A 19,132-nucleotide genomic window follows, 5' to 3' on the forward strand; every position below is an offset into this window, starting at 1 on the left:
ATGACACTGCTCTTGGGAGGTTGAGGCAGAAAAACAAGTGACTCAAGGTCCCTAATGACTTTGAGACCAGCAAAGGACCAATGTCTGAACAAAAGATAAGGGTCAGGCAGGCATCGACTTCCAGTCTCGATGGGTGGAGGATGAGAGGTACGGGTGCCTCTGACCTGGCCTTCTTCCCTCAGATGTGCAACGGAGGAAGAGCCCAGTGTGTGGTTTCGTGACCCCTCTGCAGGGGTCTGAAGCAGATGAGCACCGGAAACCTGAGGTAGCTGGAGAATGGGCTGCCCGCATCCGCTTATCCACCCAGAGGTTCCCTCCCGCGGTGGGGATTGGGTGTGAGATGGGAATTGGGGAGATTGACCATCTGGGGTGTCACCCTTCGCACTGATCCCTGACACCTGCCCTTCCCCAGGCTGTCATCCTGGAGGGTAATTACTGGAAGCGGCGCATCGAGGTGGTGATGCGCGAATACCACAAGTGGAGAATCTACTACAAAAAGCGGGTCAGTGGGACTGACACCTGCAGACCTTGGGTCTTAAGAGTCCTGGAGGGGATCGCACGACCTCACCCTAACCCATACCTTTGAGCCACCCCAGTTAGTCCCAGCCTAGTAGCTGCACAGGGTTTCCGCAGCCCTGCACCATGGTGGAAAGGGGCGGGGTCTGGGGAAATAGCACCAATGGATGTGGGTGGATGGTGGATGAGTCGGGACAGAGGATCCAGTGTATAACTTTGTGTCTTCATAGCTCCGTAAGTCCAGCAGGGAAGGGGATTTCCTGGCTCCCAAGCAGGTGAGTGTTCCGTAAGTCTAGCAGGGAACCTAGGAACATGGAAGCTGGAGAATGGAAAATGTCTGCCTGGCTGACTAAAGGCGGGGTCTGGACAAGGTGACTGGGGTATGAGCAGTCTCTAAGTTAGGTGTGGATCATCCTGCAACTTTCTCTTTTGGAGAAGATCCAGTTGTGAGGTAGGAGGATGGCAGTGAGTTCCAGGCTAGCCTGCATTAAATAATGACTCCAACGCCAGTGTGGGCTTCAGAGACCTGTCTTAAGAAAAGCAAGCAGGTAGTGGGAGGCCTAGGGGGAGAGGGTCCAGAGGACAGATGTCTCAGAAGAGCTCAAGCAGAGGACAGACATCTCAGAAGAGCTCAGATAGAAAGCCAGGCATCTGCTGATTTCAAGTTTACGGTCAGCTCAGGAAGTTTGAGGCAAGCTTAGGGGCCCTGTCCTCAAGAACTAAAACAATTGCCTTGGCTTGATGGTGCAGATAAGCAGTGCTACCACTAAGGAGGTAGAGGTAGTAGGATCATGGCTATCCTCTACTACACAGAGAATCCAGGCCAGCCTGGGCTACCATGAAGCCCTACCTCAAAAAATTAAAGCCAGCAAGATGTGTTGGTGCCCTTTTTTTGGGGGGGGGGGTTTCAAGACAGGGTTTTTCTGTGTAGTCCTGGCTGTCCTGGAACTCACTCTGTAGACCAGGCGGCCTCAAACTCAGAGGTCTGCCCGCCTCTGCCTCCTGAGTGCTGAGATTAAAGATGTGCGTGCTTGGGCTGCCACCACCCCCACTGCCACCACCATCGCCTAGACTGGTGCATGTTTTTAATCCGAAAACTTGGAAGGCAGAAGCAGCCAGGTCTTTGTGAACTGAAGCCAGCCTGGTCCGTCTGGTCTACATAATGAGTTTCTGACCAGCAAGGTCTATATAGTAAAACCCTTTATAAAAACCAAAACCAGAACAACAATGAAAAAACAAAAACAAGAAACAAACAGCCAGCCAGCCAGGCAGTGGTGGCACATGCCTTTAATCCTAGCACTTGGGAGATAGAGACAGGTGGATTTCTGAGTTCGAGGCCAGCCTGGTCTACAGAGTGAGTTCCAGGATAGCCAGGACTACACAGAGAAACCCTGTCTCAAAAAAAAACAAAACAAAACAAAAACAAAACAAAAAAAAAACAACAACAACAAAAACAAAAAGAAAGAAAGAAAGAGAGAGAGAGAGAACGAAAGAACGAAAGAACGAAAGGAAGGAAGAAAGGAAGGAAGGAAAGAAGGAAGGAAGGAAGGAAGGAAGGAAGGAAAAAAAGAATCAGCTAGATTGTAGTATAGAGAAAAGGAAAGCCTATTGGCGCCCCCCTCTGCTTTATACAGGGAGTACTTAGAGGCCGATAGGATGACCTTAGCCTTCCAGACAGAGAACCAGGTTCGCCAGGAAAAAGGGAGGTGGTGTCCTTTAGAGAGGCTTTCTAGCCGGTATGGGGAACCACTTCATCCCCAGGCAAGGGGTAACATGGAAGACCAGGGCAGTGACCTCTGTGTCCTGCCAGGTGGAAGGTGGGTGGCCGCCACCAGAGCGATGGTGCGAACAGCTCTTCTCCAGCGTGGTGCCTGTGCTGCTTGGGGGCTCCGAGGAGGAGCCTGGGGGCCGGCAGCTTCTAGACCTGGACTGCTTCTTGTCCGATATCTCCGACACACTCTTCACCATGACACAGCCCAGTCCTTCGTCCCTGCAGCTGCCCCCAGAAGATGGTGAGGAGTGACTGGGGGTAGCGAGGGGAGAAGGCTGAGACGGCTTCCCAGCCTGCAGCCTCCAACCTCACCACTGTCCCTCCAGCTTATGTTGGCAATGCTGACATGATCCAGCCAGACCTGACGCCGCTGCAGCCCAGCCTAGATGACTTCATGGAGATATCAGGTGAGAGGGGTCCTTTGCCACTAGGCAGGGCAGACTGAAAGGAAAGGGTCAGGTTAAGTAAAAACTCTAGGAGACTGTAAGGCTTTGCACCAGTGGGAAGATGAATGGTGCTTTAACTTGAAGTGGTAGGGGGAAAGGATGTATTAGTTGGAACTCAAGACCCTGTGCCTGCTAGGCAGGGGCTCTACCATTGAGCCATGCCCCCAGCCCCTCCCTGGGAGATTCTAGGCAGGAGCTCTACCACTGAGCCACGCCCCCAGTCCCTCCCTGGGGGATTCTAGGCAGGGGCTCTACCACTGAGCCACACCCCCAGCCCCTCACTGGGGGATTCTAGGCAGGGGCTCTACCACTGAGCCACGCCCCCAGCCCCTTCCTGGGGGATTCTAGGCAGGGGCTCTACCACTGAGCCATGACTTCAGCCCCTCCCTGGGGGATTCTAGGTGTGGGCTCTACCACACACATCCTTTATGATCTGGCATGGGAGAATCCTTGGGTTCAATCCTGAGCACTTCATAAGCCACTGTGACTGTCAAGAGAATTCGAGGTGTCAAATCTCTTGTCTATTTTTGAGACAGGCTCTCGCAGTGCAACTCTGGTTGTTCTGGAACTCACTGTGTAGACTCGGCTGGCCTCAAGCTCACAGAGGGTTGCCCGCCTTTGTCTCCCAAGTGCTGGGATTAAAGGCCTGCACCACTACATCCAGCTTAGAAGCATCAAGGGTTGTTTGTTGTTGTTGTTGTTGTTTTAAAGCATTTTGCAAAGTGGCAGGTTTTCCCAGACTCCTCTTTTCTCAGGCTATTGGGTTTCTGATGTGTCTGAGTTTTTCCAGATACCCTGACCCTGTCAGTGCGAGTCTATGAGAACAATTCTCCCCCAGACCTTCTTTTGAGACAGGGTGTTTTTCTTTCTGTTTCTATGACAAATGCTCTGACCAAAGGAAAGGAAGGGTTTATCTCACCTTAAAGGTTACAGTCCGTCACTGAGGGAAGTCAGGGTGGGAACCTTGGAAGAATGAATTCGAGGACTCAGGGCTCCTGTTGCTGTGATGAAACTAAAACATCATGACCAACAGCAACTTCCATATCATATAGTCTATCATTGGAGGAATTCAGAACAGAAACCTGGAGCAGGAGCTGATGCAGAGACCATGGAGGAGGCTGCTTATTGGCTTGCTTCCCTAGGCTTGCTCAGCCTGCTTTCTTATAGAACCCAGAACCACTGCCATGGTGGGTGGGGCCCTCCCCCATCCACCACCAATTATCACAATGCTTCAGAGGCTCACCTGCAGCCTGATCTTACGGAGGCATCCCCTCAGCTGAAGCTCCCACCTCTCAGATGATTCTAGCTTGTATCAAGCGGACATAAAATGAGCCAACACACTTAGCTACCTCCACATCAGTTAACAATCAAGATGATCCCTAGCAGACAGGACAACTGACCAGTTTGATCTAAGCAGTCCTTCAGTCCCATTCCCCCCCTTCACGTTACCGTAGGAAATTGTCAAGTTGACAGTTAAAGCTAACTAGGTAACAAGGATATGAGCCAGTCCTGGCTGGTCTTGAACTTGCTGTGTGGCCAAGCTGTCCTGAACGCTGATCCTCCTGAGTACTGGAACTAAAGGAACGTGTGTATCACCATGCCTAAATCGGGACTAGAGGATAGACGTGTGTTTCATCATTCCTAGAGCGTGCCCTCTCCCTTTTCCTCTCCCGTTCCCTCCCCTACTCTCCATTCATTCTCCCCATCACCCCAGCACACACACACACTTCTTATTTGAGATAGAGTCACTATGTAGCCCAGGCTGGCCTTGAACTCATGATCCTTCTGTCTCAGTCTCCTGGGTGTCTGGATTCCAAGTGTGAGTCATAATACAACTTGCTTCCTGTTTTCTGATAGGGTCTTCCTTCCCCACACTGTTGTCTTGCCTGCTCTCTCTCTCTCTCTCTCTTTAAATTTTTATTTATTTATTTATTTTTAGTTTTTACATTTGTTGTTTGTTTGTTGTTGTTGTTTGGGGCAGGATTTCTTTGTGTAGCCTTTGCTGTCCTGGAACTCACAGAGATCCAACTGCCTCTCTGCCTCTGCCTAAGTGCACTCGCCACCACCCAGCACTGTGTGTATTTCTTGCTCGCTGCTTCTTATGGGGATTTATTTGGGGGCCTTTAAAGCTCCCTAAATGTTGGGGCTCAGGAGGATATCAGAATATCTTACCCAAACCTGAAAAGATAGAGACTTTGAGAGAGAAGCTTCATTCGAGTGACACGCCCCCTCCCAGCTTCTTCCCTACAGGGTCCTGGGCCTGTCATTCAAGAGGTGAGGCCTATGGGAAGGGTACTAGGGAATGAGGAACCACCCCCACCCCCACCTCCCCGGCCATAGCCCTGGGAGGGTGGGGTCTGCCAGGGGCAGAAGTGTTGATGGCAGTGCCCGGGAAGCAGACTTGTCCCCCAGGAGAGCCGCTCACTCTTGGCCCACAGACCCCTACCACAGGTAGGAGCTCAGCTGTGCCCACCCATGCTCTGGGCAAAATGTGGTTGGTTGAAGTTTGCAGTAACTTGCCAATCAATCCTAGGTGGCCGCTGATTGGGGGCAAGCCTGGCTCTCCCAGAACAGGTGGTTACAGTGACCCTCTCAAGCTGGCCATGCTACGGGAGAACCTTGAGCCATGAGGGTTTCCACTCTCGTCTTTCTGGAAACCCTGTGGAAGGCACCAAATTCCACAGAGGCAGGAGGTTGGGGGAGGGCAGGTTCAGGGGCAGAGATTGTGGCTGACCAGTGTGAGGACCAGGTCAGGGAAGGACTGGGGTTTGATGGGAGACTGGGAGAGGGAGGGAATCTCTGGAGGCTGCTGGGAACAGGTGTGGACAGCTCACAGTACAGGAGCAGTCTGAGGCTCTGATATGATGGGCTGGTTTGCCAGAGGCCAATCTATGCTCTAATCCCGGGCTCCAAATGACTTACTGACAAGGCAGAGAGCAATGGAACTCTGGTGACCCCTTTCTGGTCCTTCCCCATATTCCTTTGTAAAATGTGGGGACACAGGACAGTGTCCGATACTGGGAGAGATGTGGGCATGCCGGGTTCGTTCAGTCATATCTGAGGGACAGACAACCAAAGAGGCAGACAGCTTCTTGTCACTGTATACTGGTACTCAGAGCCTGTCTTCTGGCCAGGTAGAACCACCTAAGACAAACACCCACACGAATACACACACACACATACACTCACATATATTCACACATGCCACGCATAACACATATATTCATACACAAGCATCACTGCACACAAACACTTTATGCACACGCACACACACATGGTCACACACATATGCGTTCACACATGGACACACATGACAACATACATACATATACCCTACATATGCTCACCCACATGTTCAGAGGCCTACATGTATACATATATGTATATACACATGTAATCATATACATTGTATACACATATATGCACATTTTAACATATGTACACACACATGGATATACACATGCACATACATATATACACCTGATGCACTCCCATATACACTCTCAACATATGTATATACATAAATATACACACCACACAGGCATACGCACCGTGATCCTGTGACCTTCCCTAACTAACTTGGTGTTGAGAGGTGATGTATGTCAGAAAAGTCTGAGCAGCTCTCCTGGCTGGGGATTCTGGAGGGGGTAGCTGCAGCCCACCAAACCCTGCGAGAAGCTACCATGTTGGGGTCTGCTCTGACTGGCCCAGGAAGCCTTGGGCACAGAATACAGGCTGGCCAGGGTCAGAGAAAGGTGCCCGGAAGGGAGAGGGTAGGCGGGTGTCGCCCCAGCCCGGGATGTGGTTAGGCCATGAGCAGCTTGCTTCCCAAAACCAGAATAGCCCAGAACTTACACAACTCACACCCCTAAACAATCTGGCTGCCTCACCCGCCTCTCCATAAACTTTTCAGGGTCCCTGGCTCCCTGCCACTTACACCCCAACTCTGAGCCCATCCTGTGTCCCCCAAATGTCAGCCAGGACTTTATTCCATACAGCTTCAGTTTCCTGATCTCTCAGCAAGTCTAACCTCTCCCTGACCTACTGACCTCATGAACCTGTTCACCCTTGATTCATCCCTGACATATTGGGGCAACTCCCCTGTACCCCACCTTTTTCCTTCACAGGGCCTCTCTGTGACCCCTTCTTTCAAGAATGCCAACAGTGCTAGAAGGGGGAGCAGACACAGGGAGGGGAAGTGATCTAGCATTGGGACTCCATGGGTGAGCAGCTTCCTGGGGCTCTCACATACTCCTAGACCCCACCATCTTCCCCAGGGCAATCCTATCTATCTCTACCTCAGCTTCCCCTGAGTGTTCAGGAACTATTTCACAGTCTCTTGTAGAAGCCTTCCACCTCTCCTGGTCCCTATCCAACCTCTCCAGTGTGGGAACTGTGTCTATGGCCTCTTCTGAGTTCTTAATATCATTTGCTGTCCTCTGTGTCCCAATTACAGATTTCTTCACCAATTACCGCCCCCCTCAGACACCCACATCTTCAAACTACATAGAGTCCCCCAGCTTTGGCCCCATGGCTGACTCCCTCTTCAGCAGTGGGATCCTGGCCCCAGAGATGCCATCTCCAGCCTCGTCTTCCTCCTCCTCAGGGATGACCCCTCACTCAGGGAATACACGCCTACAGGTGAGCTTATCCTGCTCTGCAAGTCTGGCCAGAGCATGTGAGAGCTAGCTCGGCCTCTGCCTGGGGCCAGGAGGTAAAAAGACATTTACTGGGCCAACCAGGCAGAGGGCCCCAGAGAACCTAGGCAGCAGAGAAAGAAAACCCTACAAAACAGAATTACACGAACTGAATGGGGGTGGGGGGTGGGGGCAGATGGCAGAAGACGCACAGAACAGGGCACAATCCAGAAGAAAGCTTTTAGTTCTGTTTTGTTTTTGATACATGGTCTCAGGGCCCTGAATGGCCTTGGATTCATAGAGATCAACCTGTCTTTGCCTCCTGAGTGCAGCCACTAAAGGTGTACACCATCTGTACCTGCCTAGTATTCTGAGTCTTAGTGAATGACAGGCTAGGGAAAGGGCAAGCCAGATTGGAAGGGCCAGGAATGTGTGCATGGAAACAGAATGGGTGTGTGTCTAGACAACTGTAAATTGGCATCTTGTTTCACTAACTCCTGTGCCCAATTCAGAAGTCATTCCCCTGCCACTGTTAAGTGTCCATTCCAGTTTCATTTCTGTTGTTGTACTAAAATACCCCAAGGAAAAAGCAACTTAGAGGGAAGAAAGGGGTTCATGTTAGCTTGCAACCTCAGGTTACAGTCCATCTTTGCGGGGTAGTCAAGGCAGGAACCTCAGCAATCATAGCACATCTACAGTCAGGAGCAGAGAGAAATGATTGCGTGCATGCTCACCTACTCGCTTACTTATGTTCAGCTCCATTTCTCTACTTTTACACCGTTCAGGATCCTCTGCTTAGGGAATGGTGCCACCCACAGTGGGCTGGGTCTTCCCATATCTCCTGACTTCTGACAATTAAGATAATCCCCCAATAGACATGGCTATAGGCCAACCCAGCATTAGCAGATTCTCACTGAGACCCTTCCTATAAGAACTCCTGGTTGTCATGTTGAAAGGTAATCCTAACCACCCCAGTGTCTTCCTCCTATCATTGAACAATTCGGCTGCTTTTGCAGCTGATCTTGAGAGGTCTTTCTCCTCCACTGGACAGCTTGCTGGAAGGGGTTGTCTTGGTCATTATTACATTTGCTGTTTCTAGTCATTTCCATACACAGATTGCCAATCAATAAATGGTTGCCCAGTGAGTGAGTGATTGAGAATACAAAGAGACTTATGCAGCTGTAAATGGAAAGATCGTGGTAGACAATGGTGTGTGCATCTGTGGGTAAGGGAATGTAAAGTAGAGTGGGCTGGTTCAGAACTGATGAACTAGTGGGTGGATGGCCTCCGTGATGCATGGCTTTGTGAATGGCTGTTTAGAACTGATGAATGAATTAGTGGTAGTTGACCCAGTGATGCTTGGCTTTGTGAATGGATGAGCGATTTGTTGCCTTCGTGGCTGGTCAATGTACAGATGGTAGATGGATAGACAGATGGAGTATGGATGGGTGGATGGGAGAACAGAGAGTTCAGATGGTTGGATTGCTTGGTAAATGGCTCAGCTGGCCTGTCAGCTCTCTCATCACCAGGACACACCTAGAAAAACAACCCCAGGGAAGGAGTTACTAGGCTCTTGGCTTCAGAGGTTCTAGTCTAGCCTGGGGGAGGAAGTGTAACAGAGCTAGGAAGGAAAGATGGAGAGGTTGGGGGTGGGGGGAGTGCCTTTACTAGAGGACTTCCACCCCCCCCAAGTTATTCCATTTGGACCCCAGACTATGAGAGGAGCATTCATGGCATGTCTCCCCCATATTAGTTACCTCTCCCCTTGACAAGATACCCGGCTTAAGGAGCTTACTGAGAGGTTTCTTTGGGATCAGTTTTGAAGGATACCATGGAGAAGGTAAGAGAGAAGTACCACGAGGCAGCTGCTCACACTGGGTGAGGGAGCAGAGGGGAGAAGGCTGGTACCCGGCTCACTTGCTTACTTTCATGTGGTGATGACAATGATGATGACGATGGCAATGAGCAGGAGGAGGAGGAGGAGTGTGTGTGTGTGTGTGTGTGTGTGTGTGTGTGTGTGTGTGTGTGTCCAGGCGTGATGTAGAGCACATGCATGTCACGGCATGTGTGTGGAGGTCAGAGAACAGCTTGAACGTAGCAGTTTTCCCCTTGCACCATCCTATCCTGTGGGTCCCAGGCACTGAACTCAAGTCAAGGCTTGGTGGTAAGTGTTCTACCTACTGAGCCACTTTGCCAGCCCCCATACTTACATTTTTAAAATTTTATTTTGTGTGTTTTCACGTGTGTGTGCCCATGTGGAGGTCAGAGGATAACCTTCAGGAGTTAGTTCTTTCCTTTCCCCCATGTGAGTTCCTGTGGTCAAATCAGCCTATCAAGCTTGGTGACAAGGGCTTTTAAGTTTCTGAGCCATCACGCTGGCCCACATCGTCTTCAGTCTGGTATCCCACCCCTATGGAATGGTTCTGCCACACCCAGGATGAATCTTTTCTCTCTGTTAACCCTCTCGGGAAACATCATCAGAGATACACCCAAGAGGTGGGTCTCACTAATGCCCTACCCATTTCTTAACTGAATCACGTTGACAATGGCATTTAACCAGCACACCTCACCTTCTTAAGTCTATCCCTTCTGGAAATGCCTCAAAGAAACACCAGTGTACCTCACCCAGACCTAGACATTCCTCATTTTAGTCCATCCCAGCTGGAGTTGGAGTAGAGAGTTGGGTGAGTTCAGGATGAGAGACTAAGTTGGTAAATGGGTGCAAAAAAATGGATGGACAGACAGTTGGGTGGATGGACGGATGCATGGATGGACAGGTGGGTGGATGGATGGATAGAAAGATGGATTGACAGATGGACAAGTGGATGGATGGATGGATGGATGGATGGACAGGTGGATGGATGGGTAATACATAAGATTAATGGGTAAGTCAGTGGGGCTGGGCATATAGATGGATGGATGGATGGGTGGGTAGGTGGATGGATAGACAGGTGGATGGATGGATGGATGGATGGATGGATGGATGAGCAGGTGGATGGGTGAATGGATGGACGGACAGGTGGATGAATAGATGGACAGATAGATGAATGGATGGATGGATGGGTGGATGGACGGATGAATGGATGGACAAGTAGATGGATGGATTGATGGATGGATGGATGGATGGATGGATGGGTGTATGGGCAGGTGGATGGATGGGTGGGTAGGTGGTGGGGTGCATGGGTGGATAAAGAATGGATGAATGGAAGGTTTGATGAATGAGTTAGTGTTTTGATGGATGAAGAATAGATAATTGGAAGGATAGATGGTGGGTAATTAGTGAATGAATTAATGGATGACTAGATGGCTAGATAAATGAAGACTAGATTAGTAGCTGTCTTGGACAGATTATTTGGTGGCTGAGTGGATCATCTGTAAGACTGATCCATGCCTAATTTGTGCACAAGGGTTATGTTGGCCACGGCTGTACATGAGGTTGTAATTTCTAAAGTGTGCATGTATGCATATGTGTATGCATGTGCGTGCACATGTATGGATCAGTTCTCATCTATACCCAGTCCAATACATAGCCAGGATAGAGGTTTCCTGGTAGTTGCAAGAAGGTGGCTCCATCCCCTGCTCTCTGACTATCATCCTGTCTTCCTCTGCCCCTCCCCCTAGGCTCGGAACAGCTGCTCTGGACCCTTGGATCCCAACCCCTTTCTGAGCTCTGAATTCCTTCTTCCTGAAGACCCTAAGACCAAGATCCCACCTGCTCCTGGACCGACCCCTCTCCTTCCATTCCCCACCCCTGTCAAGGTGCATGGCTTAGAGCCCTGCACCCCCTCTCCCTTCCCCACAATGGCTCCGCCCCCCTCTTTGTTGCCAGAAGAATCTCTCCTCTCTGCCAGGTTCCCATTCACCTCAGCCCCTCCTGCTCCAGGAGTGTCTACGCTTCCTGCACCCACAACCTTTGTCCCCACCCCACAGCCCGGCCCTGGTCCCGTCCCCTTCTCTGTAGACCATCTGCCCCATGGGTACCTGGAACCCGTCTTTGGGCCTCACTTCACTGTGCCTCAGGGTATGCAACCCAGGTGCAAGCCCTCCTCCCCATCCCCTGGGGGACAAAAAGCAAGTCCACCCACCTTGGCCTCTGCCACCGCCAGTCCCACTGCCACTGCCACTGCCAGAGACAACAACCCCTGTCTTACACAGCTGCTCAGGGCAGGTGAGATGGGAGAGGCGAATGGACGAGATACTGGGAGGAAGCGACTCTGAAAGGCATGGGAAAGCCTGAAAGGCAGAGGGCTGGGGTCTCAGGGTGGTCTTGGGAGACAGAGAAGGTGGAGTGATATTAGGGATGTGAGCTATGTCTGACAGGGGTGTGTGGGCTGCTGGGGACAAGAAGGGGTCTTAGTTGGTGATGGACTTGATTGGGCCAGTCTAGTGGTCCTCATAGTCCTGCCTGTACCCAGCCAAGCCTGAGCAAGCACTGGAGCCTCCGACTATGCCCGGTACCCTCCTCCGGCCTCCAGAGTCCCCGGTAAGATGGTGGGCACTGGGAGGCGAGGGTCAGTCTAGGGCCTTTACTCCAACTCTCTGCCCTTCTCCACCCCAGCAGGATACAGTTTCTGAAATCCCCCGTGCCCGTGCCTTTTTCCCCCCAATCCCGGCCCCTACACCACCCCGGCCACCTCCAGGCCCAGCCACATTGGCTCCTCCCAGGTCCCTGGTTGTCCCCAAAGCAGAGCGGCTCTCGCCTCCAGCCTCCAGCGGTAAATAGGGGCTAGAGGGGTCGTGGGTCTTAGGGGATAGGGAGGGGAAGGATGAAGGGGGCTGTGAATGGGGTCAGGGCAAGGGGACTTTCTCCCTTGTGTGTCGGTCTGTCTGTGGGTCTGTCCCTGCCACAGGCAGTGAGCGGCGACTATCAGGGGATCTCAACTCCATACAACCCTCGGGGGCACTGAGTGTCCACCTGTCTCCCCCTCAAACTGTCCTAAGCCGGGGTCGTGTAGACAACAACAAGGTACGTGCCGTCCCCTGACCCCTAAGACGCAACTGGCTTCCAATCCTTCCCTGAGCCTTCCCACTTAGACCCACCGCACTTTCTGCTTTCTAAGATGGAGAACCGACGTATCACACACATCTCCGCGGAGCAGAAGAGGCGGTTCAATATTAAGCTAGGATTCGACACCCTGCACGGACTTGTCAGCACGCTCAGTGCCCAGCCCAGCCTCAAGGTGAGCCCCCAGCCAGCAATGCACACTCCCTTAGAGTCGTGGAACCCCTCCTTGGACCAACACCCAACACCAGCTCCCAGGGCTTGCCAACACAGAGGCCCACATTGGTGGCGCTCGCAGGTGAGCAAAGCAACCACGCTTCAGAAGACAGCGGAGTACATCCTGATGCTGCAGCAGGAACGGGCAGCTATGCAGGAGGAGGCGCAGCAGCTGCGGGATGAAATAGAGGAGCTCAACGCTGCCATCAAGTAAGCTGGGGTGAAGCCCAGCCTAGAAAACCTGGAGGGAGGGGTTAGAGGCGTGGCTCCGAGGTACCGCACCTGCCTAGCCTACTTCATTGAAGGCCTGGGGGCGTGGCTTAGTGAGAGAGTGCTTTCCTAAATATCTGCTAGTGAGGGTTTGGGGGTGTGGCCCCGTGAATAGCGACTGCCCAAAATCCTCCACTGAGGAGCTCCGGATGTGGTTTGTCCTAGGGTGCTTACATAGCATATTTAAGTACCGGGTTTCGTCCTCAGCACCTTAAAAAACCAAACAACAACAGCAAAAGTCCTCAGGGGCTAGGGTGAAGGAGATGTGTCTACATTCCCTGAACGGGGACTCTTCCCCTTCCTAGCTTGTGCCAGCAGCAGCTACCGGCCACCGGGGTGCCCATCACACATCAGCGCTTTGACCAGATGCGGGACATGTTTGATGACTATGTCCGGACGCGCACGCTGCACAACTGGAAGTTCTGGGTGGTATCCTTATTTGGACTGATGGCCTGAGGACAGTGGTGGCTGCTGTAGCTACATTCAGTCCAGCCTGGGTCTCAGACCCCAGTCTGAGCTGTAGAACCTGCCCCACCCCCACCCCCTTCCACCATGGGCTTTGGTTCTGCCCTCTACCGTCAGACCCTAGCATTGCAAGACTGCGTGGCAACTGGGACTAGGAGCTGAGAGGAAGCAAGAGTAGGGGTAGGAGGTTAGGGATGTCCCTGAGGCAGACTGGAAGGATCTAAAGTCTAAGTCCTTTGAGGCTTTGAGAAGGAAGGGTCAAGTTGTGTTTGTTTTCCTATACTAGCGATCGCACATGACCTTCTTCCCAACCCTCTTTTAACTTTTTTATTTTGAGACAAATTCTCACTAAGTTATTCTGGCTAGCCTTAAACTCATGATCCTCCTGCCTCAGCCTCCTAAATGGCTGGGATTGTAGACCTGTGCCATTAGGCCAGTATTCAAGTCCTTGACTGAGCCTAGAGATGTGGGACCCACTAATACAGAATGAGGGTTCTGGAGGGACTAAGGGGAGGGACTGAGAGATAGAGAGGTGAGTGGATAACCCTTGGTGGGAGCGAAAAGGCAGAGTGGCTCTCCACAGGGTCCATGGTTCAACACTGACAGGCCTTTCTTGGCCCTGGCTTGGGTCAGGTGTCATGGTTCTATGTGGAGTGGTGGGATCCTGTCTGGACCACTGGTGGGCTCCTTGACTCCAAATCCAGTTCAGCATCCTCATCCGACCTTTATTTGAATCCTTCAATGGGATGGTGTCTACCGCCAGCTTGCACAGCCTCCGCCAGACCTCACTGGCCTGGCTGGAACAGTACTGTTCCCTACCTGCTCTCCGGCCAAGTATGTGAGATACCTTCCTGCCACTAAATTGTGAGGCTTTGTAGAGCACTGGCCTAGACTCCCCCAGCCCCAGGGAGGGGCTGGGGGCGTGGCTCAGTGGTAGAGCCCCTGCCTAGAATCCCCTAGTGAGGGGCTGGGGCATGACTTAGCAGAAGAGCGTTTACATCATCACAAGTAAGACCCTGAGTTCAATTTCCAGTGACACACATGTATACACATGTGCACACACATATGTACACATGTGCACGCACACATACTTGTGGGTTTCCAGAACAGAGAGTTCAAACCCAGCCTAGGATTTGAGACTGTTTTACCATCTCTCATCCTGAATGGTCCTTTAGACTCTAAATCCTTCTAAAGGAAAAGGTCCTAGGGGAGGGCCACCTGTTTAGTGTAGGGTAAAAAATGGGGTCCCATGTCTGCTCAGGGCTAGGAAGTCTGACTGCACCATGAACCCCATGGAAGCGCCGGGTGGGCATTGGACTTTGGGAAGCCATGGGATCCTGCTCTGGGGATGAGGAAGACACAGTGTGGGGTTCCTGTGGAACTGTGGAAGTCGGACTCCAACTCTTGGGCACTACAGACTGCTGGGCAACATGGAAGAGCCGGTTCTGGGGTCCCTGGGCCGCACAGAGGCCAGGGACAACAGGTTCTCGCTCTCGGACATCCCAGACACTGCTATATCTCAGAAGAGCTGAGAACAAAGTGGAGACCCTCGGGTGGACTCTGGCCCAGGGGCCGAAGGGAAAAGGGTAGGAGGAGAGCTCTGGCAGGTTACCGTGGGGAGGAGAGTCTGGCTAGTTCAGGCAGCTGGCTCGGTGGGCTGCTTGGTTTGGCTGGCAGCCGTGGCTGGAGTGCAGGTAAGCCTCCTGACAGGAGGATAGACATGCAGCTCTTTAGAGGGAAACCTGCTTCATTGTTCCAGCATAGTGGGTTCTGATGAGCAGGGACTGTCCATGGTTTTAAGGTGTTTATTGTAGAAAGGCAGAGAGAGGGAGAGAGTAAAGCAGAGGCTGGCTATGGCCACATAGAGAGAGGGGGGAAGGGAGGGGGAGAAGGAGGGCTAGAGGCGAGAGAATAAGAGCAAGAGGGTAAGAGAGGGAGCAAAACAGAGAGGAGGGGGCAAGCAGCTCCTTTTATAGTGGACTGGGCTAACTTGCCGTTGCCAGGTAACTGTGGGGAGAAGCATACCTGGCCAGGTAACTGTGGGGGTGGAGTCTGAACAGCCTACATGACTGATGGCCACAGAATTATGGAGTTGAGTCCACGTGTCAGGAGCCTATGTCTGGGAGCATGGCAAACAGGCCTTCTGTCCCTTGCGGATTAATCTGCTGGGTCTCTGGGGTTTAAACATAGCTCAGCCCAGAAAACAGGCTCCCTTTCACAGTCCTACAGTTTAGCTATCTAGTATTGACTTCATCCCTAACTGTAAAGACGTCTGTCTTAGTTAGGGTTTCTACTGCTATGAAGAGACACCATGACCAAGGTAAGTCTTATAAAGAACGTTTAACTGGGGCTGGCTTACAGTTTCAGAGGTTCAGTCCATTATCAAGGCAGGAAGCATGGCAGCATCTAGGCAGGCATGGCACTGGAGGAGCTGAGAGTGCTCCATCTTCATTCAAAGGAAGCCAGCTAGGAGGAGGGTGTCAAAGCCCACCCCACAGTGACACACTTCCTCCAACAAGGCCACACTTCCTAACAGTGCCACTCACTGGGCCAAGAGTATTCAAATCACCACAGCATCTCACTCTCTTTTTCCAGCTGTCCTGAATTCCCTTCGCCAACTCAGCACTTCCACAAGCATCCTGACTGACCCCAGCCTTGTGCCTGAGCAAGCCACACGGGCAGTCACAGAGGGCACCCTGGGGAGACCATTATAATCCTGGTGAAAGTTTCCAAGCTCCAGGAACAACTTGTGAACACGCTTCTAAAAATCCTGGCTGGCCGTTTCCCTGCAGATCTGGAAGGTTCCAAGTGTTGCACTCACCACCTCCTTGGGGATGGAGAAAAACCTAGTTCCATTCCTGCACTGTTGCTAATGCTATGATCCCTGGTGACTCATATCCCATCTTTGGACCTCCCTTTAATAACAGAGGGCCCCAAATGCATTAGCAGCTGCAGCACTGGGGACCTAAACAGGAGCTCTGATGAGAGATGTCGGTCTGTTTCCTCACAACTTCCTGCTTTGGATAAAGGGTACCATCCTTAGTTCCTGAGCAGAGAGGCAGAGCAGGAGATCTCCTCTCTTTGCCTTTGCACTAGTGACATGGGGAGCTATAGGGTGGCTTCCTGACTGAGGCCACTGGGGTCTGATGCCAGAAGAGATCAGGGCAAGGGCTAGCCAGAGCATGGCAGGCATCTTGCATGAATGTAGATGTGTGTGTGCGTATGTGGATTTTATAAAAAAGAAAATGTTCTTCATCAATAAAAGCAAAAACTGTCTGCAAGGGTTGGTGTTGGTGTGACTGGCAATGTGTCTCAGTATGGGACTCAGAGCTGCCAGCAGTGAAAGGTGACATAGAAGACCGATCCTGTGGGTTATAAACAACCTTTGAGTACTTTTGATTTGTTATTTTTGTTTTTGTTTTTTCGAGACAGGGTTTTTTTTGTGTAGCCCTGGCTGTCCTGGAACTTACTGGATAGGCCAGGCTGGCCTCCAACTCAGAGATCCACCCACCCCTGCCTCTGGAATACTGGAATTAAAGGCATATGTCACCACCACCCGGCCCTTTGAGTACTTTTCAACTTGCTTGTGTGCAGTTGTGCTCACCTGTGCTTGTGTGTGGAGGCCGTCGGCTGACCTGGGTACCTCCTTCGTGCTCTCTGCCTTAATTTTAAAATGCTTCCGAATATATTCTAGAACTGGGCATGGTGATGCACACCTTTAATCCCAGTACTTGGGAGGCAGAGGCAGGTTTTTAATGAGTGAGACCAGCCTGTTCTGCATATGGAGTTATAGGCCAGCCAGGGCCATATAGTAAGACCCCGTGTGTACATACACACACATACACACACAGAGTTACTTTTATATATTATTTTGGGGGCAGGGTCTCTGTAGTCTTGGCTAGCCTAGAACTTGTTATGTAGACCAGGTTGGGTTTAAACAACCAGATCTTTCTGCCTCTGTCTAAAAATATTTAAAATTACATTTATTTATATGTGTATGCACACATGCAAATATCATACCTATGGAGGCCAGAGGGTGACTTTTTTGGAAATAGTTCTCTCCTTCCACCATGGAAGTGATGAGGAGTAAGCTCTAGTTATCAACTTTGGCAGCAAGTGCCTTTACTGCCTGAGCCATCTCACCAGCCCCTCTGCCTTATTACTTGAGCCAGGGTCCTTCATTGAACCTAGCACTCATCAGTTTGGCTAGGCTGGCTGGTCAGTAGGCACCTGAATCTACTTCTCTTTACCACCCCAACAATGGGGTTACCACTCCTGGATTTTAGATTTTGGTTGTAAGTCTGCTCTTTAATGACTGGACCATTTCGCATCCCCATTCATGTAGATATGTATGTATGTATGTATGTATGTATGTATGTATGTATGTATGTATTTTTCCCCTCAAGACAGGATTTCACTGTGTTGCCCTGGAACTCACTCTGTAGAAAAGACTGGCTTCAAACTCATAGAGCCGTCTGCCTCTGCCTCTGCCTCCTTAATGCTGGCATCAAAGGCATTGAGGCTCCAGGTTGAATACACAGCTGCTAATAAGTAAACAAGTACATTTTTAAAAATGGTGTTTCAAGAAATATTTACCCTGTAGAGGAGGTCAGGGTGGGAACTAGGAAGCATACCCTTTGCCAGAAAATTCTACTACAAAAGTTCAGTTCCACCAATGTTCTCCTTGGGCGCCACTGAGTGAGTGTGGGTGGCATGAAAGCAGGCACAATGGAAGGTCTGCATCCAGCAGGAATGATAGCTTCCCCCATAGCTACATACATGGAGCACCCTCCTTCCTTCTAGTGTCTAAAGAGAGGTCCAGAGTAGGTGTGTGTTGTTGACATGGCCACAGCCATGCTTAGAACCCTAGTTCCATGGCCTCATGGGAATGACAAAGCCTGACTCAGTGGTCCAAGAAGGGTGAATGTTGACAAGTGTCTGCAAGAAATGTCAAACATGGCTTTCTCCCCGCCCCCTCTCTCTTTGCTTCCTGCTTGTGTTTGAGGATGTGGATTCTCAACTTCCTGTGGTTACCATGCCTGATCCCTGCAATCATGCCTTCCTGCCCCGATGGACTCATCCCTTGGAAACATAAACCAAAATGAACTCTGTTTTAAAATAAGTTGCTTTGATTGTGGCATTTTATCACAGAAGCAGAAAATGAATACACCTACTCTCTGCTGAGCATTACATAGTAATGCCTGGGTCTGCATGCTCTCTGCCATCAAAGATTTCCCTGTGTGTTGTCTTGGCTGGCTTGGAACTTTCTCTGTAGACCAAGCTGGTCTTGAACTCACAGAGATCCACTTGCCTCTGCCCCCTGAGTGCCGAGAGAACAGGCATAAACCGTCATGCTGGGTTACATCCTGTTTTCCCCAACCCATCTCTTTCCAGAAGGCTCCTTCATTAAAATATGCCCTTGCTGGCCTTGATGGGACACAGGTGTGATCTAATAGGAGGCTGAGGCAGCAGGACAGGAGCTGGAGGCAGCTTGGGATACATAGTGAGTTCAAGGCTACCCTGGGATACCCTGGGAACAAAAGCAGGAAGGTTCTGGAGAGATGGCTCAGTGGTTAAGTGTGCTTCCTGCTCTTCCAAAGGACCCAATGTTTCACCTGCTCCAGAGGATCTAACGCTGTTTGTTGGTCTCCTTGGGGACCCGGCAAAACGGTAATAATAATAATAATTAATAATAATAATACCACCATAATAAAAATACCATAATAATACCATTATAATAATACAATAATAATAATACCATAATAATAACAACAACTTTGCAGTGGTGGCACAGGCCTTTAATTCCAGC

General features: G+C 50.9%; 1 protein-coding gene across 16 annotated transcripts in view; it reads left to right on the top strand.

The window, feature by feature from the left end:
* Mlxipl (MLX interacting protein-like) overlaps nucleotides 1-18,445 on the top strand; it is a 49,879-nt gene extending 31,434 nt beyond the window's left edge. For 3 of the 16 annotated variants that reach the window (XM_006504482.3, XM_006504477.4, XM_030254741.1), the window contains exons 3-15: nucleotides 183-265; nucleotides 413-502; nucleotides 747-791; nucleotides 2,327-2,528; nucleotides 2,614-2,694; nucleotides 7,190-7,374; nucleotides 10,992-11,538; nucleotides 11,786-12,085; nucleotides 12,221-12,336; nucleotides 12,431-12,798; nucleotides 13,164-13,287; nucleotides 14,028-14,157; nucleotides 15,919-18,445. In XM_006504482.3, the coding sequence (XP_006504545.1) occupies nucleotides 461-502; nucleotides 747-791; nucleotides 2,327-2,528; nucleotides 2,614-2,694; nucleotides 7,190-7,374; nucleotides 10,992-11,538; nucleotides 11,786-12,085; nucleotides 12,221-12,336; nucleotides 12,431-12,798; nucleotides 13,164-13,287; nucleotides 14,028-14,157; nucleotides 15,919-16,037 (2,259 nt within the window). In that variant the 5' untranslated portion in view covers nucleotides 183-265; nucleotides 413-460 and the 3' untranslated portion in view covers nucleotides 16,038-18,445. Of the gene's footprint in view, nucleotides 1-182; nucleotides 266-412; nucleotides 503-746; nucleotides 792-2,326; nucleotides 2,529-2,613; nucleotides 2,695-7,189; nucleotides 7,375-10,991; nucleotides 11,539-11,752; nucleotides 12,337-12,430; nucleotides 12,799-13,163; nucleotides 13,288-14,027; nucleotides 14,158-15,918 lie in introns of those variants that run through there. The other 13 variants (NM_001359237.1, NM_021455.5, NR_152880.1 and 10 more) reach the window with 12 other exon arrangements.
* Nucleotides 18,446-19,132: the final 687 nt, after the last annotated feature.

The sequence above is a fragment of the Mus musculus genome, chromosome 5, assembly GCF_000001635.26.
Source record: "Mus musculus strain C57BL/6J chromosome 5, GRCm38.p6 C57BL/6J".
NCBI classification, from domain to species: domain Eukaryota; kingdom Metazoa; phylum Chordata; class Mammalia; order Rodentia; family Muridae; genus Mus; species Mus musculus.